We start from the raw sequence: 27,663 nt of genomic DNA, 5'->3' as shown, positions 1-27,663 counted from the left end.
AAATTTCATTCGTTTCTGTTAGTTTGAATTAATCTGCTTTTATTTAAAGAACAACAACATAATTTAAAAGTACTCACCATCTAAATCTGAGTACAATCCATCTTCTGATCGAATATAATTATTGTTTGGGGTACCAGCAGACGACAAACTCTCCTGAAATAAACACTGTACATTATCCAGTGATGCAATAGTTACCTCCCTTTCCCACAACATGTAGATAATAAACACTGTACATTATCCAGTGATACAAGTTAATTCCCTTTCCCATGCCCTGAAGACAACCCCATCTTATAGCAATGTTACTATGTACATTATCCAGTGACACAATAGTTACCTCCCTTTTTTACGCCATGTAGACAACCCCATCTTATAGCAATATTACTATGTATATTATCCAGTGACAGAATAGTTACTTCCCTTTCCCACACCAGGTAGACCAGTCAATTATCTAATTTTACATTATCACATTGCCTGACATCTAAATGTAGCCCTGATCTCTAAATCATTAAAATGTTTGTATGAAAACCACAACCCTTTAAATATATGTGAAAAGCCTTGATCCTCTTAATGTCTGTGTGAAAGCCTTGACCTCTAGATATCTGTGTGAAAGCTTTGACCTCTAGATGTTTTTGTGAAAGATTGACCTCTAGATTTCTGTTTTTGTTTGGTTGGTATAATATTTTACTGATGAACCAGTATTCCCCAAAACTTGTGTATTCAATTTAAACATTCTAAGTACATTTGTTTTCTGTGAAATTTCAAACTAATAACATATTTACCATTCCTGTGTCTGAGTCTTCATGGAAATGAGTGAGATGGGTAGGAGCGTAGTCGTCTATACTGTTAAACGAACTCTCTGAATTTGAAGGTGAGATCTGGATATTGGTACCACTGACTCTGAAAATATAACGTTATATATCATTGGCATGTTTCTAAAGAAATACATGTACTATGAAGTATCGCAATAATTGTATTTGGCAAAGAAATCTTTGGAATGCAACTGTACTGTGAATTCATCTATCATATGTTTGTTGATACTAACTTTTGTGGATTGAAGAAAACCTGTATTTTTGTTAACTGTTTTGTGGGTATTCAGTTGGATACTTTCATTAGGCTTTGCACGCCCTTGACTACATTGTATTGACCTTACCTCTGGGCTGATGCTGTACTACTTGGACTAGATTGGGGACTAGAAGGGGCACTACATGTTTTGTAGGATGACTGTGTACTCTGGCTGTCTATACTTCTTTGGACCCTGTAAAAAAATCAAAACATCTTTTACTAAAAATTCTATCATGATCTATTTACAAACAACACGTATATTGACCTTTAATCCAACGAAGCATACATACACAGTCTCAGGGTTTTAAGTAGATTTTAAGTTGGTCCCTTTTGATGAAATTTCTACTCCAGATGAAATTTGTGTGAAAAGTTATGCATTGAAGTAATTCCTCCTATCTCATAAGGACAATGTTCAAAATGTGTAATTAAAAAATAAAAATAATACATTGTGAAATTATGATTGGTACAAATGAACAAACCATCGAACAGACAAAAGGGCACACAAACCAGAAAACATAATGCCCATAAATGGGGCATAAAAAGTGCAGAATTTTAGAAAACTAGTAGAAGCATATAACCTTTGAAAGAGTTTACTAAAAATTTGGTCAACTTCTAGGGACAAAATGTTGAAAATGTGTAATTAAAATAACACATTGTGATATTATGATTGGTATATACTTACACAGTGGTTTTATCTCTTTGTTTTTTCTCTAAGCTATTACTTGTCTGTCTATTATATTTCTTTCTGGATGCTGGGGATCTCTTTGGCTGTAAAAAACAATTCCCAAAATATTAATCTATCATTTGTATATATGTTCCAGACCGTATGAGTATTTGGACCGTACGCGTACGGTCTGGACCGTATGCATACTTTTTCAAAATACTCATACGGTCGGACCGTTCGCGTACGGTCTGACTAATATTAAAAAGTTGGTGAAGTTTATTAGATACAAATGCATATAGTTGATCAACATAACTTTACTATCAAATTAATATAAAAAAAGTTCAATTGTAATTGAAACAAAAACTTTATATTTTAACTTTGTTTAAACGCGAATCAAATCTGGTAATCTCTTGTCAAACAATAGTACATTAATTGAACCATGATCACTGAAATTGAAGATATCCAAAGTAAACATAGTGTGGGAGGACATTTGTTTTATAATATTTAGCAACTTTACCAAAACATGCAAATGCAAAGGAACATGCATAACAGTATACATGAAAATGTGAAAAATATTATGTTACTTGAATTGTGTCACCTTTGCCGAGAGTAACAAAATAGGATTCAGATATACAATTAAACAAATACTTAATTTCAATTGTTCATTGTTCATTTTATTTATCTAATTGTAATAAATTATCAATAACAATTTGCAAAACTAAAAAAAAAAGATTGTGATAAACGCTTGTTTTAATTTAACCCATATGATCAAATAACATGTATGGTCAGTTCGTACTGGACCGTACGCGTATACTCATAGGGTCCGACCGTACGAGTATACGCATACGGTCCGGACTGTACACGTACGGTCCAAATACTCATATGGTCTAGAACATATAGACCTTTCTTGATAATTGAGACTGAATTAATAGCTATGTGGCTTAAATAGCTCAACAGATTAATTAGTATTTCTATCAGATTTTTAAAATGGCCTTTGATCAAATAGGCAGAAAACAAAAACTCTACAAAAAAAATTACATTTATTTTATAATTCCTTTATCAAACAAATCTTTCTTACAAAAACAAAAACCATCACATTGGTGCCATTTTTAGCTTAAACGGTAAGTTTTTTTTTTCATTTTTGTAGGGATATACTAGTAGTGGCCTATAGTTTCTGACATTGATATATTTTAGTTAAATTTTATCAATATTTTACCCTATGTTGTATTTTTAAATATCTAAAAGTATATGTATCTATTTCACACATCATGTTACATATCTATGTAACAGATGTTTTCAGAATAAACTTTTTTCAAAAAAACATCAAACATTATTTAGTTATTTTTATAGGATGAATTTATGATTTTTTTTTTATCAAAAAGCTAAATCAGTAATAAATATTATTTTTTATGTTATAAAATGAAATCAATTAAAAATATTAGATGTCAAGGTGAAATATCTAACATTAGCATTCACAAACAAAAAACAGTGCAATCTTGATATTAAAAACTAGAATAAATTATTTAAAAGTCAATTTCAAATTCCAAATGGTTTTTTGTTTATCTTATTCCCTCAAAAGAACTGAAGTACTAAGAATTTCAAAAGCAGATCTTGGTAAAGTGTCCCTTTAGGTCTGAGCTACTGAGGTCCTACAGTGTTTAAAAAATTGTCAATGAACTCACACTAGACGATTTTTCTTCTTCTCCGACTGTTGTTAATGACGAGCCATTCGACTTTCTGTTTGACGCTGCCTCATTCTGGGTACGACCCATACTTAATACCCGTTTAAATGAACCAATCAGCTTGCTGCTTTCTTGTTTAAATCCTGGCATCATGGTCAGTCCAAATAATTCTATGTTCTTTTTGTGTAGTTCTGTGTGTAGACATTCTAAGAGAGCCCCTCGAGTTCTCTCCTGGAAAGAAACAACATGACATATAATTCCTTGCATTTGCGATTTTAAAATGAATCATTTTGTTTTAATATAGCCTACTTTGAACGTACTTTGATCTATAATCATTTTCTTTTATAAATTGTGACTTGGATGGAGAGTTGTCTGATTGGCACTCATACCACATCTTCTTATATCTAATATTTTTATCTATATTTCAACAAGCACTGATCATCAACAAGAATTTAAAAAAAAACTGTTTTACGAATTTTACTGTGGTTTTTCCCCTTGGCGATACAACTTTTCAAAAGGTTGTTCTTTTTTTCTGTGTTCTAGGAAATTGAAGATGTCTTTTACACACAAAAATTCTTTTAAAAAATCACAGTGTAATCATGGTTTCAGGTGTTGCTTGAAATGTCTGTTTTTTTTTTTGAATGGTTGAATGTTATACAACGGTTTCAGACACTCAATAAAAGTTATATAATTAATGGTTTCTATGACAATATCCATGGTTTCTATTCTTACCTCCAGCTTTGAAAACTGATCACTTTTGTAACTAGCCTTCTCTGCATTAATTATCTTTGTCAACAGAAAGTCTCTAAATTCTGGTCCCTGAAAAAGCAAAAATATATCATTAGTCAGAACTATGGATATAAAAATAAGGAAATGTGGTAAAATTTACGAAATGGACAATTCATAATTGGGAAGCTGAAATCATCTCTTTTGTCGTAATGTTTTGTTTTCAACCGACCCTCATTGTCAATTTCTAGATGTAAGTCAAGACATATGGCAGACTTAAGGTGGTATGGGAGTCTAAAATAAAAATGATAGAATTTGTTCATACTTTGCCAAAATGTAGTATCTATTGATACATGTTAAAAAATATTATAAAAATGATAGGTCACCGTGCATTTTTTCAAGCTACGGGTCGTGACAAAATGACACATTTTGTATGGATTATACAGGAAAAAACACCATTTTTGTGAATAGAAACTAAACGAAATGATAGAATTGTAAAATAAATTAGGAAAATATAGCTTTCAAACAATGCTTTGATAATATCAAAAGAAAAGATAGGGTCACCGTATGTTTTCCGGCTAAAATACAAAGTAGGAAAATTCCATGAACAATCCAACAGAAAATGCACTGTTTTAGAGTTACCTCCCCTTAAAATGACAATTTCAAAATATTTAAAAACAACCAAAAATAATCTACACTTGTACATATATTTATATTTATAAGTTCTATTCTTATAAATTAGATCTTTTAAATGTATAAGCACATGAAATATCTGCATTCTTGTTTCAATTTTTGCTAATTTGATAGAAAATATGGACCTTAAATTCTCTGTTTTTTACAATCCAAGATGGCGAAAGACACCCATATCACCTTAACTGTATCTGCTGTATCCTTTATCTCTAGTTCGATGGGATAGATGTGTTCAACATAGTCACAAAATTTTGAATTATTAAGTGAAAGAACATCATTTATATAGCGAAAGTAGAGTTAAAGGATATTGCTTACTTGTTTTCTTTCTAAGCTGACCATCAATATATGACACAATGTGATTTTTTGGTTTTACTGGTCAGTTTTCAGGGCTATAGAAAATTGACACTTGGTTGAACATTTGAATTCAAGTTTCATGTTAACCCCAAAAAAATTCTTATCCAAGAAATACAACTTTCTTGAATAATTGTTTTTCATTTAAAAGCATGAAAATAATACTTTTTTTCATTTAAAAGCATGAAAAAAATAACTGTTTTTCATTTAAAAGCATGAAAATAACAACTGTTTTTCATTTAAAAGCATGAAAATAATAACTGTTTTTCATTTAAAAGCATGACAATAATAATTTTTTTTCATTTAAAAGCATGAAAATAATAATTGTTTTTAATTTAAAAGCATGATAAATCTTATATTTATTAAAAGTAGCGGCAGTTCTTGATAACTTCAATTTACCTTATCAAATATTGCTGAGTTAGGAATACTTGGTCCAAACTGTGGAACATCGCTCCTTGCTGCTACGGACACTTTGTACTTGGTATGGTCCGTGTTAGGGTCAATGGGTTGTACCACTATAAAGGAATGGAGGAAGTGTGAGGCAATCATATTTGGCACAAATGGAGTATTTTCTTCCTGGAACACTATAACTACTATATCATTGCCTATGTGTCGTTTTCTTTGTAACTGTAATATAAATATATTATAATTAGTTAAAGGTAACAATAAACAATTAAGTAACAAAGGTGGACTCATTTTATGAAGTTAACATGGTATTCAAAATGAAGAGTATAGCTTATCTTGATTCATAAATTGCAGCTGATATTTTTATTACTAGACATGTCTGCAGACTGCATCATACCAAAAGCCATAACATATTCTCCGTTGCTGTAAAGGTTCTAAGAAGTCTTTAGGAGAGTTGTCCCTTTAGCAATCATACCACATCTTCTTTTTTATATTATCTCAATGTGATGTGACACAAAGTACAGATTTGGCAGGGGAGATTAGGAAAAGTTACAGGTAAAGGAACCTTTTTTTTATAACAAAATATTGTTCTTAAGGATTTTCATTAATTCTAGCAAGGTTTTACCTGATTTCCTGCTTGAAGCTCATTTTTTACTGTGTTTTGTGCAGATTGGTATAAAAGCAACATTAAGCAATTTGTATATGTTCGGTTCATTATGATATAGTAATTGCATTGACTATTGGTCCATACCATCTCCTCCCCCTTTTTCACACTCATCATTAACCTCCATAGGATTCTAGACAAGCTTTTGCTGCTTCATCAATATTTTCCCTATATTTCCATTTTTATATCTATGATTTTGCCCCTTTCCCTCTTTGGCAAAATTATTGAAAATATTAAATGCATTGAAATTGAACACTACTAAACTTATAGGATACTAAACTATAGCTTTGTGTGTTTTATTGTGTTTTGATTTGGTTGTTACTTCCAGAAGTTTGCACCCCCCTAAAACCCCTACATACAAAGTTTCACTCAACTCCTATGCTTCGATCTGGCATGTATATCTAAGACATACTTTTTTTCTTCTCTTTTTATTATATTTTTTACTTGTATCTGATAGGAAGGCCTCAGGGAAAACTAATAATTTTAACTAATCTGTTTATCGCTATTTTACCTATGACAACGATGTCAATTTCATTAGCAAGGCCACATGCCTCCTTAGTTTCTAGCGATAATTTTCCATGAAATTATAACAAAAAAATATCAAAGGAAAAATGCACAAAATAGCGATAATTATTATTATTATAATCATTATACCTGTTGTGGATCTCCATCTGTGAAGGGTAACAGTGTTGACACATGAAACATGATTTCTCTTTCTTTGAATTGAGTATATACTGATTCTTCCCCTGTCTGGCTCTGAACATTGTCTAATCCTCCACGAAATCCCTGAAAGTCTTTTAATTTCACTCGATCACCGATTGTTAGTAAGAATTCTTCCATTGCAGGACTGTGATTTACATTACTAAATAGTTCCTCTTCCTTTGTTTGGTGGAATTTCTGGTAAATTATTCCAATTTTATAATTGTTTGTAATGTTATGTTCATCATAACCCACTATTAACTGGGATCCTTTTGTAGATAGAACTGGATTAAATCGTTCTGTGGAAATTTCTTCACACAAACACTGAAAGACAACAATACAACATTTAAATAATAAACTGTATATCCCTTTATAGCTTGCTGTTTTCAGTGCGAGCCAAGACAACAGCACAACATTTAATTTATAACTGTATTTTTATCATTTTTTCTTCGTGTCCAGGTCATAATTTACCATATGATTTGGGAAGGATTTTCCAAAATTTCTATTCTTGTAAAGATTGTTCAGGTTGCCAATACTTCTCCTTTTAGACCTAATGAATATCTGTTTATCTGCATTCAGATTTCTTTCCTTTGATATGGGATGTATTTAACATATCATTGATAATACCCCATAAGCAACTATTCAATTTTTGGTGTTCAGTGTTATTCCCCCTTCCTTAGTAACCTTAGCAACATTGGTACTTAATTGACCTTCTGCGTTGTAACCATTTTTTTTTTGGTGAACAGAGTTATTCCCCTTACCTTAGCAACCTTAACAGGATTTGGTATATTATCAACTTCCTCCATTGTAACCACTTTTTGTTTTGTCCAAGCTTTTGTCCTCAAGATAACTCTTAGTTGTTCTTCGTCTGTTGTGCTTTCATCTTTAATCGACATAACAATTGGTCCGACATTCTCATCAAGGTAAAAATAGTCAAAATGTTCCTGTACAAGAAAATACAAAAATTTGTTATACTAGTATCAAGTTTACATTTTATGCCATATTTATCTGGACCTGTTGGAAATATGCTTTTCAATTATCTTTCTGTACAACGTTTATAATTCTTAAACACAGATGATTTAAACATTACAAAAGCCCTGAATTTGTAAAACAACCATCACCTTAAAAGTAGCAATATACATGTATTTGTCATTATTTCATTTGCACACATCACTTTACCATTCTCTTTTTTGGAAGGACTCAAATGTTTCTTTGTTTCAGTGGTGAATAAATTTCTCGATTCTAAACTTTCAATTTATATGTATGAACAAAGGTCCGAAAATGTTTCCTTGTATTGACTTACCTTTTTAAGAAAATGGTCCCTATAGCAATGAGCCACATCATTTTGTTCTATCAGGACTGCTGACAGATTAGGATCCGAGCCCATCTCATTGACAGGACTCTTCTGATCATGGCCCTCAATCCAGTATCCCCCATTCTCTGGCAGGACTATCATTGGGTAAGGACCAGGCTTCCTTAGTACCTACAAAACAATCAGATTTAATTTGAAGGTCAAGGTTTACTTAGATCCTACAATACAATGAGATTTAATTTTAAGGTCAAGGTTGCCTTAGTACCTACAAAACAACCAGATTCAATTTTAAGGTCAAGGTTTACTTAGTACCTACAAAACGATGAGATTTAATTGAAGGTCAAGGTTTCCTTATTACCTACACATTTAATTTTGCAAGTTCACATGTACTTGTAAGCAAAGCTAATAAGCTAGAGTTTCCAGAGATGTCTTTAAAACATAAAGTAGAAAAGAGCTTTTTTAGGTTCTAGTAAGTAAAGCTAACAAGTTAGAGTTTCAAAAGATTGGTACCCTATGAAGAATAATTCATTCAAAAAACAATATAATATCATACCTCTTCTAGAGTTTCAAAAGATTTCCTCTGTTCAGTTGGAGTCACACATGGTGAGGTCTGCAAGTAAACAAACATTTAATCTTAAAACACTAAGCCACATTGTTATATTAAAACATAAAGAAAGTACAATCATTAATGTTCACTAATTCATTGTTGAAAGTTTGACCATCACATCCCTAAGGCATGAATGCCGTTCCAGATTCCTTGGTTGTCCTTTAAACAGGAAAGGATTACCCTTCTACTGCCTCCAAGCAATGAGCTTCCATTCTTCTTCTAAAAGCTAGATGTATGTAATAAATTTAACTTAGTTATTTCCCCTTGATACAGAAATGACCTTTACAGAGTATTCAAATAAGATAATTGCAGCATTATTGAATCAGATGGAAAGCTCTGAAAACTTGTTTAAATGGTCAGTAATCTGTCTGTATAAAACAGCATTTAACTTACATGTTGTTTGTTTTTTATAACATTTTTCTTCAGGCAGACTAGTCGGTTATTAACTCATGAATAAAACATTTTGTTCATGTTATTGACCTGCAGTATAAGACCAGGATTAATGTTTTACCTTATTTAATAGGTTTTGACAGGGTTTTGTACTTTAAATTAGAACGCAGTACAATATCATTGCATAAGACTGATAATTTGCACCTTGTTTTCAGACCTGTGACTCAGGGATAAAGAACAGCAATACAAGCAATGTTCCATTGCTCCTTGTTGAAGACCTGAAGGTGACTTTGGGATAAAGAACAGTAATACAAGCAATGTTCCATTGCTCCTTGTTGAAGACCTGAAGGTGACTTTAGGATGAAGAACAATAATAAAGCACTATTCCTTTGCTCCCAGTTGAAGATCCTATTGTGATTTTGAGATGAAGAACAGAAATAAAAGCACTGTTTCCAAGGGTATTTTACTTTCCAAGTGTGTGTAGGGATTTTTTAGTGTCATGAATGGAAACACCATACTAAATATCTTTCCTATAATATCGTTATTAAGTTTAAGTATCAGAGTGTAGGAGCTTAATAATCATTACAGATATTTGTTTTAGATTATCGTTCTCCGAAGCATTATATAACTGGAGACAATGGTCTAAGATATCTGTTGGTAATATACAAATAATGTGATTTTAATATGAGAAGATTTAATAGACAATCAGATTTTGTTTTCAATGAATACTGATACTACCAACGGCAAGATCGACCAATGATAAAGGCTGATATGTATAGCAAGAGGCAAGATTAGCAAATGATTACAGCTGATTTTGATAGCAAAGAATTATTATATTAATGTCCACATTATTGGAATAGTTCTGGAACAGAAATATCCTGTAATTTTTTATTGTTTACCTAGAAAACTTAAAATATAAAGAATGTTTACTTAATCTTTGTTGATTGACTGATAAGTATGTTCTTAACACCACTCATCTTTGAGGTAACTGTCCTGAAAACACCTCTGTACAACATCTTTACAAAATAAAACTTATAAAGACAGTCTAATAATATTTGTTCAGTAATTTTGAAGTTTTGTAATTATCGACTGCAGTTTTTGATCACTTGCTGTTTGATATATATTAATGAAATTTTGTTTGCTTGAAACACAGCTTATGAAACTTGATTTGGAAACTGCAGCGCTCATTAAAGTTTTTTTTTGAAGAACAAAAACAACAACACACATAGTTCTAAATAACAATATCAATCAATCACAGTATTTCTAGGCTAGGAAGGACAAAACATACTCCTGTTTCAACAAAAGAAAAAAAAAACTTATGCTTAAAAAAATCTTTTGATATTTTCCTAATTACCAAACCTTATAATAAATTTCTAACAATATACTATCGCGCAAACTTACTGTCACCAGAGTTTTCTCCATTTCAAATTAAAATCACATGCATACCACAATTATGTGTTAAAAATTCTATTTCTGTGAAGTTATTGACATATTCATGCAAATTAATTTGTCAAAAATACTTTAGGTTTCACTGTATTAAAAGGGGAGACAATACATAAACATGCAATGAGTGAAGGGGAGATAACACACTTAATCATGCTCAGACCTGCAGTGGTACTGGCAGAGCACAACGCTGGTCTTCAAGTCTGCGACTCTGATATTTAAGTAGTAGTTCATAGAAATCAGCTCCCTAAAACAGTATGTATGTACATTCACAATTAACAAGCTTTAAAGGGAGGCAATCAACTGTTAAACAAGCTTTAAAGGGAAGTAATTGACTGTCAAGGGAGGTAAGTCAAGAAAGCAGAAGCAGAGAAAGTGCTAAAAGGTGTGATAAAGCAGTGTTAACTGTCACCTTTGTAATGTGCTAAATGATTGAATGATGGATAGATAAATCACAAGCTTTGGAAAGCGTCTGCAAATTTTTTTTTATCCAAGACCACACATATACACCTATCCTGAATCCTTAACCCTGAGAAATAATCAAAATATGTTGAAGGCTGCATTATGGAGTCTAATTTTTTCTTTATTTTTATCAAATTAGGCCTTAATTATATCATATAATTAAAAAAGAACGAAATAATTTAGTGATATATAGCTTTTTAAAGTATAAATCCTTACAAAATATTTAATATGTTAGTAGATTGTGCAGACAGATATTGCTACCACTGATCAAATCTTAATAAAATATATAGAAACTTTATACTGAAATCCTACAATTTCTGTATGACCTTATGTTGTAAAGAATAAGAAAACTATCAACTTACAAGCTAGCTCATCATCTGAGCCTGTTACAGTATTACTTTACAGCTAGATATATGAGGATTCAGATGAGGGAACTTCATTTATTTACTCATAATTTTTTAAACATTTTTCTGTATTCATGAATTTAATTTAGGCAATTTTTTTTCCTTTAAATTATTTGTTCATTATTCTTTATTTCTTATATTTTAGCACTTCATTAATTTATTCCTTATGTGTTAGTTCCTTTTATAGTAAGTAAGTACCTATAGTACCTATGTATACATCAATAATTCCAGGGGCGGTGTCAGCCGTTTAAAAAAAGGGGGGTCCCAACCCAGGACAAAGGGGGGTTCCAACTATGTGTCCCAATTCAAATGCATTGATCCCCTGGATCCACCTATGAATTCAGTAAACTCCATCTAGACCCTTCTATATGCTAAAATGGAAACCTTAAAATATTCTTGAAAAAAGCCAATTTGTTATCTACAGTTTTATAGATTTTCCTATTGTCATAGCCACTACTAAATCAAAGATACTTAATATATCTGTTTGTATATAATGTCTACATACTCTGCCATAATTTACGAACCTACAATCATTTTTGATACAGACAATTTAAAATTTCACATAGATTTAATAGCTAGCATTAAAAGTACACATATATAAGGTAAAATTTGATTTTTAGGGTCCAATTATTCAATCTTTTGGAAACCATGTGACAAAAACCCTCTCTAGTAATGCAAATTCAAAGTTTCTCTGCATTGCATAGAATTAAATTTAAGTTTCACAAATGATTTAGTTGGATGTTGGAGAAGTCAACAGAATTACATTACAGCAAGTATTTCGTTAAGTGTTGACAGGATTTCGCTGAGTTAGCATAAACAATTTTAAAAGTCAGTCTTTTGTGAAGTCGACAGGATTGCAATTACTGTAAGTTATTCCTAATGCGTCACACAGAATTTGATTAATTATGGCTAACAGGGAAAATGGAAATATTCAATTACCAAACAATAATTCAAAATGTAAACAAGATATCTATTTCTTCATTAATTTACTACTAATATTTTGTTGAGGGTGGATTCCCAATAGAATCGTAATAACAGGCTATTCTTGGAGTGTGCTCAAATTAACCAAAGACTCAGAATATAAGATTAAAAACACTTCAAAACATGGGAAAATATCCTAGAAATAACACTGAAGTAGGAGAGAAGGAAGAAATAAATTGATAAACAGACAGAAATAGTAGCAACAATTAAGGAGAGCACTTCATTTATTCTCATAACAGTATTAAACCAAAACTTATTAAAATCTGTGTCCAATTCCTCCAGGTAAACACTGGCCCTAGAGACAGGATAAGATAAACTCACTAAGGAGGAAATATGTTTTTATGTAATCTTATACGCCTACATCATGTAATTTCCCTGAGGGGCCTGATGACCATCTAGTTCCTACTTTTTAAATGTAACAGGAAAATGTTCATTGTTCTGATATGAACTGTAAATTCAAATATTCATACATTCATTTATTATTGAAAATCACTGGTTCCTGGAAAAAATGTGATATCTGATTAAATAATGTGATTTCAACAACTTTGTGAAGGAAAATTGGTATTGAAATTATGAATTTAAATTTTTATATTATTGGCTGAAGTCATGATTTGCATTTATAAAATTGAAAAAAAAGCATTCACATTTTCAGTAATAATTATCTCGAGTTTTAATTCTTGAATTTCTATATGCAATCTGTAATTGTAGATGTTTTCAGGCATAAAATGACTCCACAGGTAATTATACAATGAGAGTATTTAGCTTTAGCATAGTTGTTGTCCACAAAGGCAAGAAAAAAAAGCAGTGGCGAATCCAACCATTTTAAAGGGGGGTTCCAAACCCAGGAGAAAAGGCGTGTGTGTGTGTGTTACAACTGCATGTCCAAATTCAAATGCTTTGATCGTCCAAAACAGGGGGGGGGGTCCAACTTTTGTAGTACATGTACTTGTATCTTTTATTACAATAACTTCTACTTATTGTTTTAGTTTAATACATTTACATTTAAAAAAGATATTAAAATTTAATCTTGAATTAGAAATTATGACTGTATCACATTTAATTAATCATATGAGGTTAAATGGTATTTTGTTATTTTATAGATTAGTAAACTGTCAAACATTTAACCAGTCTGTAATCTGTCAAATCTTTCTGGTCCTTTAACAAGAAGTTCATTCATAAGTCATGATTCATACACCATTACCAAAATATTTACATCGGAAGTTATGTCAATGGTTATTCCTATTTCTACTTTGTGTCAAATTTTCCATAAGACTTTCGTCCTTGAAAAGGAGACATTGAGAATAATTACTTCATCTTGAGAAAGTGTTTCCACTTACTATAGTGATCAGGCAGAAGAAAAAAAATTCTAATTAAAAAAAACTTTTATCTTCAAATTGCATCTACGTTTAAATCATTGAAAAAGTTGAATGGAACATATTTCTTTTTGTGTGTGTGTGGGGGAGACAAAACTTATTATAGCATAATTGACAAGTTTACAATTTTCATTCTCAACTTCATAATATTGAAAAACAATGATAAATGTTGCTATTTGAGTGATTTTGCACATCTATTAAAATGAGAGTTTAATCAAAAGTTGTAATCTGGTTGGAGATTTCGGAATCCTCTAGTAGAATAGTAACTTTTTAAACAGAAAATAAATAAATCTTTAAATTCTCAATCTTCTTTTATAAATTCCCATCTTCAAACATTCTAACATCCCCTTAATTTTTTGAATTTAGTAAATTTTTTGTATAGATTGACAAATAAATTAATAAAAAAAAAACCCAACAAACCAAGAAGGAGAGACACTTACCCTATATTTATATGCAGAAATCATTTTTGATTTTTTTGTCCATTTAAGAGTTATATGAATGTACATGTTTAATGGTGATACATTAACTAATCATGCATGTCCCTGATCTGGTGACATTTTTCAGCCTAGATCTACACTTTACTATAGTAACATTACATAGTGTGAACTTAGGTTACCTAAACACGACACTTTAAACTGACCATGAACACACATGATGGGTAAAAATTATTCAATTTATTACTTAATGGTCTTCCCCTTAATTTACAGGCCAGTTTTCAATTCACCCATTCTGATTTTCCATGTAGGCCTTACAATAAAAACAAAACAAATTGAAACGTAATTTAATTTTCATTAAAATTTAAAAAAGTTGAGATGCTGATCTTATATTATTCATCTTTTTTTTAATTTCTGACATTTTTATGTGTAAAATATGTCACCTAAAACTGCCAAAGATAACCATGTCCTATAAAACTTTAATAACAAATCAATTAATGAATTAATAATTTATATCATTTCATATTTATGTTCTAAAACAAACCATACATTGACATTTTCATTTGAAACTTCAATATTTTATAGAAAGGATATCAATAAATATTTGACAATTCAAGTCCAAAAAACCTCCCCCCCACTCTAAATTATGTCACATAAATGTTACACAGTCAAATTTGTATGTTTGTTTTAAACATTAACTTTTTTTTTAAGGGAAAATGAGTTTTATATTAAACATGTCAAAAATAAGAGGAAAAGTGTAAAAATTGACAACTCAACCACAAGATATCTTGGATGAGGAGTTGTTTGCTAAATCTACAGTACAAAGTATGTTATCTTAAGTACTGCAAAACTGCAGACAACTGAAGAAAATCTAACGATGACAAATGGTATTACTGCAATTTAACTTACGTCCTAGGGTAGAACTCAAAAATTGTATTTTAAAATTCTAATATTTCTAAAAATAATTTGAACAGACTTCGTTAACAAGAGAAAAACGAAAAAAATTCTTAATGAGAAATGTTTTTTTGTCAGCAGTTTTCTGTGTGTTTTCTTGCATACAAAGCCAAGCTAAAGTTGAATAAATCCCTTCCTTACAATTAGTATAATGTGATAAATATATATATATATTCCAGTATAAAGTTTATTATTCCCATTCAAAGATGCTCAAAATGCAGCATGCTAATGTCCCAGGGGAGATAACTCACCTTTATTAAATTGGACATGTCACATCTTTGATCATCTATTCTGCCCTTCTCTTGTATCTGTATCAGCATCTCAAACAAGGCTTGAGTCTGTTTAAAAAAAATATAATCAAATTCTGCATTGCTATGTTGTAATACAAAGACAGACATAAATTTGATATAAAAATGCAGATGGCTCAGATACATACTGTGGATTCATTTATTTTTAGTGGGTACCAATTTTCGTGGTTTGAGGAAAATTAACATATTCATGGATATTAAGTTTCGTGGTTTTGGTAAAGTCTACACTCATTCCTTTAGAAAATTTGTTTTTCGATGAACATTTGAATTTCGTGGTTTTCCTGTAACCACAAAATCAAGGAAAATTGGTCTCCAAAGAATATTAATGAATCCACAGTAGTGAAAAATAAAGAAAAGAATTAGGCTTCCAACAAAAAGAGCTGTTGTTCAGTAGTTTTATGTTTCCCTTTTCTCGTTTTTATATAGATTCGATTGTTGGTTTTCCTGTTTGAATGGTTTTAAACTTGTCATTTTTTGGGCCCTTTATAGCTTACTGTTTAGTAAGAGGCAATGCTCTGTGTTAAGGACTGTACTTTGACCTACAATTGTTTACTTTTACAAATTGTGACTTGGATGGAGAGTTGTCTTATTGGCACTCATACCACATCTTCTTATATCTATAAACACATAGGCTGAAAGATTCAGTACTCAAGTGATGTATTTGCTAATGAACTGCTAAAAGCTCTGTGATGCAAATAACTTGGTTTTATATAACTGTATGATATTGTCATTAGATAAAAGAGCCGTAAGGGCCAAGTGGTCAAGGTAGTTCATTCACTGTGGTTACAAGCTGCTGTCACCTACGCAGTGACAAGGTTCATTCTTCGCTGATGATTGAGGACTGCCAGCTGTCATGCTGAAGGGTTTAGTTCTCCCTGGGTTCTTTGGCTTCCTCCACCAAAAATAAACTGTGGTTCAAAAGTTTGTCATTTTTCATTTTTTATGTAGATTAAACCGTTGGTTTTCTTTTAAAATTGTTTCACAAGGTTGTACTTTGAACATTATATAATCGTTAACTTTTTTTTTGTATGGAGAGTTGTCTCATTGGTACTCCTACCACAGCTTATTTATATTGATGCCATATACATGGTATAGTTAAGTGTTCAATTAGTGGCCTTAAATACCATTTATCAATAAATAGTATATAGTTACCTTATCATCTGTTTCTGGACTGAGTGGGGGCTTTGTGATGGGGACATGAGCTTGTAGTGGCCTTAAACACCATTTATCAATCAATCAATAACAACAATTTGTATATAGTTACCTTGTCATCTGTTTCTGGACTGAGTGGGGGCTTTGTGATGGGGACATGAGCTTGTAGTGGCCTTAAACACCATTTATCAATCAATCAATAACAACAATTTGTATATAGTTACCTTATCATCTGTTTCTGGACTGAGTGGGGGCTTTGTGATGGGGACATGAGCTTGTAGTGGCCTTAAACACCATTTATCAATCAATCAATAACAATAAATAGTATATAGTTACCTTGTCATCTGTTTCTGGACTGAGTGGGGGCTTTTTGATCGGGACATGAGCTTGTAGTGGCCTTAAACACCATTTATCAATCAATCAATAACAATAAATAGTATATAGTTACCTTGTCATCTGTATTTGGACTGAGTCGGGGCTTTGTGATCGGGACATGAGCTTGTAGTGGCCTTAAACACCATTTATCAATCAATCAATAACAATAAATAGTATATAGTTACCTTGTCATCTGTATTTGGACTGAGTCGGGGCTTTGTGATCGGGACATGAGCTTGTAGTGGCCTTAAACACCATTTATCAATCAATCAATAACAATAAATAGTATATAGTTACCTTGTCATCTGTTTCTGGACTGAGTGGGGGCTTTGTGATTGGGACATGTGACTCACAGTACAACTGCCCGTCCATATTTTGCTTCCTGAAAAAAATATTAAAGTTTTTTACTTCAAGAAAACTTAATTTTGTGAAGATAAAATTAAATTCACATACATACATTTCTAAACTGAAAAAAACCACATGTTGCTTTTACAAATACATGATTGACTTTAAGACTAAATAGACACCATGCAAAGATTGTATAGGTTTCTTTGTTTTTGCAGCTTTTTTCATTTTAATTTCACAATCAAACAATAAGCAGTTGTATACTGTCGTCTGCTTGTGTCAAAAAGATTAATCTCAAATCTCATCTTTACCAGATAAAATTTTGAAAACGCTGTTCTTCAAATATTCATATTTAGAATAATCTAACGTAAATCCCCTATAATCTCAAGTAGTTCATCCAATTATAGATAAATGAAATAATATACCGATTAGAAAAGTACTTCAAAATATTATACATATTTTAAAACAGCATACGAATCTACTTAAATATGATAAGGAGTCAATTTTATACAAACAAATGTCTAGTTATTTGTTCATATCTATTTACCAGGAAATGACATACATATGCATTTTTGCGCCTGTCCCAAGTCAGGAGCCTCTGGCCTTTGTTAGTCTTGTATTATTTAAATTTTAGTTTCTTGTGTACAATTTGGAAATTAGTATGGCGTTCATTATCACTGAACTAGTATATATTTGTTTAGGGGCCAGCTGAAGGACGCCTCCGGGTGCGGGAATTTCTCGCTACATTGAAGACCTGTTGGTGACCTTCTGCTGTTGTGTTTTTTTATTTTGGTCGGGTTGTTGTCTCTTTGACACATTCCCCATTTCCATTCTCAATTTTATATCTAAAATTGTCCCCACCCATTTGTATAGAAAAGTCATTTTTTTTTAGTTGCATCATTTCTATGTAAAATACTTTATGCATTAGGTGATTATATAATATGGCCACTGTGAGAAACGCCTTATTGTCTGTGGTTGTCTTTGGCCACATCAACGCCTAATTTGTAGTTGTTTTTAGCTACAACAACACTATTGTTTGTGGTTGTCTTTGACCACAATGCCTTTTTGTTTATGTCTTTTTAATAAGTAGCAGATGATCACAAAACAAACAGTCATGCAGAGCTTTAGCATGTCATTTTTTATTAAGTCTGATTTCTTCGGTTAGTCTGAACATAAAAAATGACCACAAAACTAAAACACAAAACATTAATACCAATCTCACTAAAGACCTAACAAAATATGAAAAGAGTATAAACCTCACACTACTGTGTGTAACTCTATGATAATGATGACAGCCTTGTCATCTTCCCGCCATAAAATATATAGCCTAGTAAATAAACAAATTCCTTGTTGTCAGGTGACCGTCTTACACGATAAACATGGTGCTAATACTTCCTTATGTAGACTAAATACCATAAATAAATCTCTTATATAATCAGGTCAATACAAGAATGTACTACATATCTGTTCAAAATACAAAAATTCAGAATTTTCTACCAGCAAATGATTATTTCCTGAAAATTTCTTTTTGCTTTCTTTACAATAAAGTCAATGATCACTAAATAGCATAGATAAATCTCTTAAATAATCACATCAATACAAGAATGTACTTCATAATTATCTTATCAAAATTAATGTGAATAAAATTTCAATATTTTCTACCGGCAAAAGACATTTCTGAAAATTTATCCTTGCTGCCTTGTGATTGAGTCAGGGATCATGTACTCTACAAAAGATGTTTAATATACAAGGGCTGAAAAAAGATTTTGCAGATAAAGCCCACGGTTTCCTGGTCCCCAGGATATATCATACATATACCGCATGGATTTATCAGGTTAACCAAGTGTTTTATAGTCCAACATCTCAAGTACACTGATGTGATGTAAATAATTCTCATGGGAATAATTAATAAATCACTACAAATTCCTGTTAATTTAGGGAGTTACCATCAAATGGAAGTTCCCTTACAAGTATTCTACCATTTTCATAAAAATTATTAGATTTACGAGGAAAAATTCTTGGACTGTTAATATACAAATGAAAGGTGCATTTTTTCAAAAATGGGAGGTGAGGTTTTAAAATTGCCCTTATGAATCATCCTACCTGAGGCAGGTCCAAGACTTTGGATTGAAAAAATTAAATGTCCAAATGAATTTGAAATTGAAGGTCAGGGACCTCAGAGTCTGACATCCATTCATTTGAACCTCTGATATTATTTATTAATTTTGTTTTCAATAAATTAACAATAGAGTATTAATTTCTTCCCAAATTACCACTGTACCATTCAGGGTGGCAGGGATATCCCCAACTAGCTCAGCAAATTTGAGGTTCACCTAGGAGCATATACTCCACTAGCACAGCTATAACTTTATAACTAAATAAAATATGATAAAAAGGCAAAAGAAAGTTCTCTCTCAGTTTTATGAGATTGTAACTTCATAACTTATTCTTTAAATTTTAGTAATTAACTTTTAGAAAATATGTTTAAAACTAATCATAACAAACTAAATACTGTATAATCATCTTACTTTCTCTGTTTCATGACAGGATCAAATCAACGGTCAGATTTACTTAGTGTATCCTTCACGTTACTTTCCAAGTTTAAATGAATTCTCACTTTTTTATAAATCAGTGTATCCTTCACAGCTTTCCAAGTTCAAATGATCACTCACTTTTTATGAATTACAAATTATATCCTTTTTTATATAATTATCTAACAGCTTTGACTAATAATCATCGTATTGTTCTAAAAATTTCCAAATCTTGTGATCTACTACAAAATGTTAACAGACCTCCACCCAAATTACTTGTAAATTAAAATACTATCTTTTTAAGTAGGCGGTACTTAAAATTCACATTAAATTTAGAATGTTAAAACTGATTGTCATTATTTGCCCACAGTGGTAGTATATCCGTTTACTTTTATGATTTCTCTCGCTGTATCTTTTACAATCGTAACATTCTAGCTCGGAGGTATTATAAAGTCACCTGAGCGTTTGACGATAAACTGTTACTGTCCTTTACCATGTTGTCACACAAACAGAAAAGTTTATCCTAAGTGTTTATCATACACTGATCAACTTATACCAATCTTTATGACTTATAAAATGACCTTTAGTGGATAAAATCAAAGCTTTAGACATACTGACCGTGACAGGGCCTAATCAAAGCTTGAGACATACTGACCGTGACAGGGCTTTTAGTGGATAAAATCAAAGCTTCAGACATTCTGACCATGACATATTTGATATCCATCTTTAGGGATTAAACACATTTAGTCAATGTAGACAAAGTGAAACATTTAAAAATAGAAAACAAGACGTGAGGTAAATGCCCATGAGACAGCAACTCAACAACACAAATAACTATAACATCTGTATACATGTGTACATGTATGTACAACAATATATCCCTTAAATTTATGATTTGATATAAATATTGGCTATATTTCAATGATTCCAAAAACACCCCAAAACACAATAAAGTATTTAAATGAGATAAATAATAAAAATTTATAGTTTAAAATGAGATGTGGTATAAATATGTGTGTTTCCTGGTGTTTTTTTTTTTATTATTACACATGTTACACATCCATTGTCTGTGTATTGCATAGTCTATTTTTTATAATTATATTGTTAGAATGATGTAATACACTCCTGTGATCCTAATTTGGTGAATAAAATAAAATTATTCTATTTTATCCTATTCTGTTTAATTGCAGATTGCATATGATTCATGCAGCATTGTGCAACAATTAACAATCCAACTGAGTCTATATGACATCGATTAAAAAAATTATAGATCACTGCACCTCTAAAAACCACTTCAACAATTAGCTAAACCCATACCATATAAACAAATGTGACAATTTTCAACTTGAAAGACAACCCACTAAATTATAGCTGACTATATGCGGTATGGGCATTGCTCATTGTTGAAGGCCGTACAGTGACCTATAATTGTTAATGTTTGTGTCATTTTGGTCTTGTGTGGATAGTTGTCTCATTGACAATCATACCACATCTTCTTTTTTATACCCTCACTTAGGATAGGAACATACAGAATATGGCTAGGTTACACATGGTTTTGAGTTTTAGTCCTTTCCCATACCTGGAAACAGACTGTAAATTAAGCCTTTTAATATATTTAATATTATCTCAGAAGAATTTGTTTTATACCAAAAAATAATAAAGCCTTTGATATTTGATTAAAATATTAACTTCAAATATTTGTATTCATATTTTTTTTAAAAACAAAAGATTTTCTAAATATTTTGGTAATTGTAACTGGAAAAAAATCTGACAAAATTTTCTTTCATATGAATAACCTGATATGACTGTCTCTTGACCTTGAACATCAAATTAGTAGCCATGCGAAAAATATGACATGACTTAACCACAAATTTTACATTTTTGTCATTTGAACCGAAAGTTTTCTTTAATAAATGTCAGCGGAAATAAAAAATTTGGATGTCAGCGGAAATTTCAAAGTTTGGTTTTATTTGTCGTTGAAGACGAGACAACATGAAAGTGGTGACCTCTGTAATTATTTTTATGTAAAAATTTTTCTTCATTTAAATTTGTGTCTAGTACCTAAGACTGTACCTTTGTTAAGTTTTTTTTGCATCATGATTTTCTATGAACATGATATAATATGTCACTTTAGTTTATATAAGTCATGTAAGTGGCCTTCAAATTGACATCTTATTGTGAGCCGCTTATTGTTTCATATTTGAAATAAAGGCAGACATTAGTTTAAAAAGTTCAGTCTATTTAAAGTTTCTAAAAATTAAAATGCTTTTTATTTCATAGGAAACAATAATCCAGGAAAAAGATATCTAAAAAACATTTTCAATCTATTCATTTAAGAGTGACACAGAATTTTTCCTTGAAATCATCCTGGCTTTCATAGATTTTTTCCAAGAAATCAGTCAAAGTTTTCATAACCTTGTATATGTGATAATATGTCCATATGTAAAAACAAAGTCTTTCCTTTCCTTTTTTTTTTAAATGTAGCTATGGTGGCACAATGACCATTTATAATAATCTAAATGTCAGAGGCGTATTAAGAGGGTTTTTTCTGGGGGCCCAGGCCCCCCCCCCCCTTTTATGAAAAAAATTGATTGATTATATATGGATTCACTGAAGCATGACTGGAGCGAGGGCCCTTCTTAGGAAGTCAGTGGGCCCCTCTTTCTTTGAAAATTTCTGGATCTGCCACTGGATGTACATGTATTGTAAAATGTCTACTACATCTTGGACTTTGAAAATATATTTTTGATATTCTACAAAAATCAAGAATAATTTATGACAAAAAATTATATAATGCAAAATTTATAATAGTTTAACTCATTTATTATACTCTTTAATTATTAATTTTAAGTGTGACACCACAGGTGTTTTACATATAATCTGTTGTTTCACTTTGATTAATATACAGTCATGTGACAGGGTTACGGTCAAATCTATAACTCTACCAAAATTCAGGTTGAACGCTCAAGCTTAAAGGTCACAGTTTTACAAGCTAATTATCAAAACCAGTCAATTTTATTGCTTCTATATTCAAAAGTGCAAGTGAAAAATATATATTTTTGTGACAATCTCTGCAAATTTTCAATTTCTTCTTCCAATTAACAATATTTGAAGAAAATGTGTTGGTAATCGAAGATATCTATAACCTAGGTTAAGTTATTAACTGCTTCATGAGTTTCCTTCTTTTAACTTACTGGAAATTTAGATATTTTCTAATGGAAATAGGAGGTGAAACCCTTGTAATTCACCTCTGCTCTGTAATAAGCAACCTTGAAATGTATACATTAGTAAACCAAAGATGCTTTCTCCAACATCTAGTGCTCAACAATGGTGCCAAAACAGAAATTTAAAACAGGGCCAAAGGAGACAAATATCATCATAGTTTTATCCCCATGTTCAGTTAAAAATCATGGAAACGACCTTGAGAACACTATTTTAAAACGTAATAAAATAATTAATGTGTAGGTATATTCCACATTTATCATGTTTCTCTGTCACAAACTAACAGCCTGACATTTTATATATATCATGCGTTAACAGTTCTAGAAAAATGTTTATATTTTCTTTAGATTATATTAAGAAGTTATAGTGTAAATGTCTCCAAAACTTTCCACAAAAGCCTTCAATGAAGATTTAATGTTTATGACAATATAATGCATTTAAGCGTTATTGTTTTATTGTGGCTTGTTTTTAAAAATGTCCAATGAGAAATATTTCATACATATTCAGGACACCATTAAAGTAATGAAACTTTATTTCAAGTCTTCTGTTATACTGTATAACACATGACATAAACAGATTTTTTTTTATCTTTTTTTTCCACTGATAAAAAATATTTTATAATGGTAAATTTGGTATCAAGACATAACATAATGTTTAATATAACAATTATTTATCTAGTCAATATCAGGTATGAGATACAACTCTAGAAACAGGTATGGGAGACAATTCTAGTAACAGCTATGGGAGATAACTCAGGCGACAGGTATGGGAGACAATTCTAGTAACAGGTATGGGAGATAACTCTGGTGACAGGTATGGGAGACAATTCTAGTAACAGGTATGGGAGATAATTCTAGTAACAGGAATAGGAGACAATTCTAGTAACAGGAATGGGAGATAACTTTAGAAACAGGTATTGGAGTTAACTTTAGTTACAACACTTTTCCATTATATAATTTGGAAAAAAGAAAACTGTAAACCAATAATTAGTCCTAACTAAATCATAGCCCATCATCTCAATTAAAAAATCTGATGACAACTATCCACCAGAGTCCAAATGACATATAAAATATTAAGATGTATGATTTCCAATAGAACCAAATAGAATGTCAGATCTGTATTAAAGCAACTAATTAGATTGCTATACAGCACTTCAACATGAGTAAAACCAAACCGTATAGTTAGCTATAAAAGTCCCCCTCCCCTAACATACAAAATCAGTTAGCTATAAAAGTCCCCCTCCCCCAACATACAAAATCAATGTTTTTTATGGTAAAATTATTTAGATAAAAAAAGAATTTGGAGGTATACTTAAATTGTTACAGGGAAAGTTTCAATAAAATTGAAATAATGGCATTATAAGGAGCAGATTTACAGATAAATCTTGGGGTTGATAAATAAAAGTACAGACCAATGGAATGAACAAATCAATTAACTAACAAATCAATAAGAAACTCAATAATATACTGTCATCTTAGATGAGTGTGGGGTATTAGATATAAGATGTGTGATATATGGAATATTGACTTACCCCTTATTTTTGTTAATGGTATTCAATAATGCAACTAAATTCTTCCATCTAAAACTAGATCTGCCTTTTTGTTTTGTAAATATCCTTTTGTTTTCCATCTTATTAACATCCATCGCACACTATTAAGTATATATCCTTTTCACTCAGATAAAAACTACTTTGAAATTTCATTCACTTAAAGAAAATTGTAAACTTTTCCAGATGATCTTTTTAAATTTCATAAATATTTAATTCACAATCCCTTTTTACTATAATAAAATATTTTAACACTTAATTTTTTACACCAGTAATCCTATTTGATAAGAAATCATGCACGTTTAACTTTTTTTCTTTATTTGAATGCCGCTATACATCCGGTGATAAGGTACGCTTTCATTTGACGATTAAACTATCAGTCATACCTTTATGCAAATAAACCTTCGTTGACAGACAATCCATTCATAAATACATGTGACTTAACACAAGGCCTAACAATGGGGACTAGGTCTTATAATAATAAAGTCTATTTTGAGTGGATTAAGTCATCCTCAGAAGGAAGTGACAATAGCCATTTTACGATATTTGACCTTTGTTTCCCGAAGATATTATTATAAGACAACGTAGACTAGCTGTACAAAGGTGTGATTATATGTCCCTTCCAGGTGTAATAAACAAACAAATAAGAGAATTAATTTGTTACTTTTTAAATATATGTAATTGTTTGTACGTGCCTCCAGTTAAAATCATCATTAGAAATGAAGAATTAAACGTTAACTTGTCTAGAGCCTCAGGTCATCTTCCACACATGCATTCATTAGTTAATAATAAGTAATTATTGTTGGTATATTTAGTACACTGACTCTGTATAACTTAGGACTGACCTATATCTATATATTTTCACTAAAAGGAAGTCTTATTACTTTCTCTAGTCTAGCAATTATAATTTTGATTTTTATACCCAAATTATATATTTTGATATTGGAATTTTGTTTTGAAACAAGAAGGTCTAAACATGTGATTTGCTTTTGATATTTAATATTAAATTACGAAATGTTAACACTCAAACTCAATCGATGGTCCTAAATTGTATGTAAAATCAAGCCATATCATAAGTTGTATATTGTTTAACCCCAACGACCAATGCAGGACTTCAAAAAATGCAAAAATCTGGTGATTTTCTTCTATGTTGCAAAAGTACAAAAAATTTACAATGATGAAGTATCAAAGCCTGAGATCTTCCTGCTACTATTGGGGTCTTTAATGACCTTGACTCCTGATGATGGTCATGTGGAATTGGTTATGTATGAGGGGTCCTGGAAACCTCATTGAATTTACTTGATAAATGACCTTGACTCCAAATGAAGATCTTTTACTGTCGGTTAAAAGCCCAGATCTTGAAATTTCATTGGTTTTTCTGGGTAGATGATATTGACTACCTATAAGGGTCAAGCACTGTCGGTAAAGCCAAGATCATTGACAATTCATTGGTTTTTTTCTGGGTAAATGACCTCGACTTGACCCATGAGGTTCTTTCAGTGTTGGTCAAGTCAAAATCCTTGAAAATTCATTGTTTTTTGTGGGTAAATGACCTTGACTTTATTAACCCATGAGGTTTTTGCACTGTAGGTAAAGGCAAGATCCTGGGAAATTCAGTTTTTTTTCTGAGTGAAAGATAAAATCAGATTGCCACAAGTTTTACATTCCTGTATTAAATATAATCCAGATAGTAAGCCATTAAATTGTAATTTCAAAAAAGTTTTTCACTTTTTTTTATTATCTCACATGTACCCACAAGGATTTTATAAAACCATTAACTCTCTTCAGTAACCTTTTATACAAATTCTGATAAAAATAACAAACAGTTTCTAATTTCTTCCTTAGAGGCAAAAAAATTACAAATCTTCTGGATTAAAATCTGATTCTGGACCGATTAACATTTGTCATTTAAAATCTGGTGTTTCCCAGTAATATATGTTTCTGGAACTAACAGTACTATGTGAAAAATTTAATTAAATTTTAATGACATATGTTACAATTAGAGAGTCAATAACTTATGATTTACATCCTGGTTAAAGACCCTGAGCTACTAAAATTAAATTTGAAACAAATTTTTACTATTTTGATGGAAAGATAATGGCCATTAGGGCAATGTAAGCCTCAAGATTCACATTTTATTAAATATTCAATACCACAAGGTAATACAAATTTATTACGTAAACATTCTGATAATCTCTTTTGCTTTTATTTAAGCATTTTTAAGCAACAGACCTCAATGGCATTATATATTTATTTATAAAAATAAGATTATTTTTTTTGAAGTTTACAATTATTTCAACAGAAAATAAAATGTTACAAATCCCTTTAACTTTCTTTGATTTTTATTCATTGATAAATTTAAAAAAATAAATAATTGTTTATATATTTTGTCATTTTAAATAATACATTTGAAAGTCAGGTAACTTTCTATAGCAAAAGTATCTATTGATATAAGTATTTAACTGTAATACATATGACTTCAATACAAAAATATAATCTCATTAGATGTAAACCCATATGTAATCATAATATTTTCTCAGGCTAAATTCCTGACACTTGAGGACAGCTATTGAAAAAACTTTACCAATTTAAAATTCTTTTGTCCAATAGATAACAGTTTTAATTAAATCTTAAAGACTTTTTGTATAAAGAACAACTACAAATGAATCATACATTTCAAATTCATTGCAAAATAGTCCACAGTTCTTATTAATATTCTTTTCCAACATGTGTTAACTGTGAAAACTTAAATTTACATGCAAATAAAATTGAGAATGGAAATGGGAAATTATTTTGGTTCCCCATAAATCCTGTACTGACATTTTGAATATTCTATCTTGTAAGGCAGTGATCATACTAAAGCAGTTTAATAGTGGCAGAT

The 27,663-nt window shown here is 30.9% G+C and overlaps 1 protein-coding gene across 14 annotated transcripts in view; it reads right to left on the bottom strand.

Annotated features, from left to right (window-relative positions):
* The window catches only part of LOC134692957 (rap1 GTPase-activating protein 1-like), a 252,361-nt gene that overhangs the window by 2,960 nt on the left and 221,738 nt on the right, over window positions 1-27,663 (bottom strand). For 8 of the 14 annotated variants that reach the window (XM_063553614.1, XM_063553613.1, XM_063553615.1 and 5 more), the window contains 14 exons: window positions 17,436-17,520; window positions 15,555-15,641; window positions 10,859-10,942; window positions 8,809-8,865; window positions 8,247-8,426; window positions 7,705-7,887; window positions 6,899-7,267; window positions 5,575-5,802; window positions 4,141-4,227; window positions 3,409-3,639; window positions 1,745-1,830; window positions 1,151-1,255; window positions 780-897; window positions 78-165 (listed from right to left, as the gene is read on the bottom strand). In XM_063553614.1, coding sequence (XP_063409684.1) covers window positions 78-165; window positions 780-897; window positions 1,151-1,255; window positions 1,745-1,830; window positions 3,409-3,639; window positions 4,141-4,227; window positions 5,575-5,802; window positions 6,899-7,267; window positions 7,705-7,887; window positions 8,247-8,426; window positions 8,809-8,865; window positions 10,859-10,942; window positions 15,555-15,641; window positions 17,436-17,520 — 1,988 coding nt within the window. Of the gene's footprint in view, window positions 1-77; window positions 166-779; window positions 898-1,150; window positions 1,256-1,744; window positions 1,831-3,408; window positions 3,640-4,140; window positions 4,228-5,574; window positions 5,803-6,898; window positions 7,268-7,704; window positions 7,888-8,246; window positions 8,427-8,808; window positions 8,866-10,858; window positions 10,943-15,554; window positions 15,642-17,435; window positions 17,521-20,011; window positions 20,296-24,767; window positions 25,169-27,663 lie in introns of those variants that run through there. The other 6 variants (XM_063553617.1, XM_063553627.1, XM_063553622.1 and 3 more) reach the window with 5 other exon arrangements.

This window comes from Mytilus trossulus, chromosome 12, assembly GCF_036588685.1.
Source record: "Mytilus trossulus isolate FHL-02 chromosome 12, PNRI_Mtr1.1.1.hap1, whole genome shotgun sequence".
In the NCBI taxonomy this organism is placed as follows: domain Eukaryota; kingdom Metazoa; phylum Mollusca; class Bivalvia; order Mytilida; family Mytilidae; genus Mytilus; species Mytilus trossulus.
This window is presented reverse-complemented; position numbering and strand designations above follow the sequence as displayed.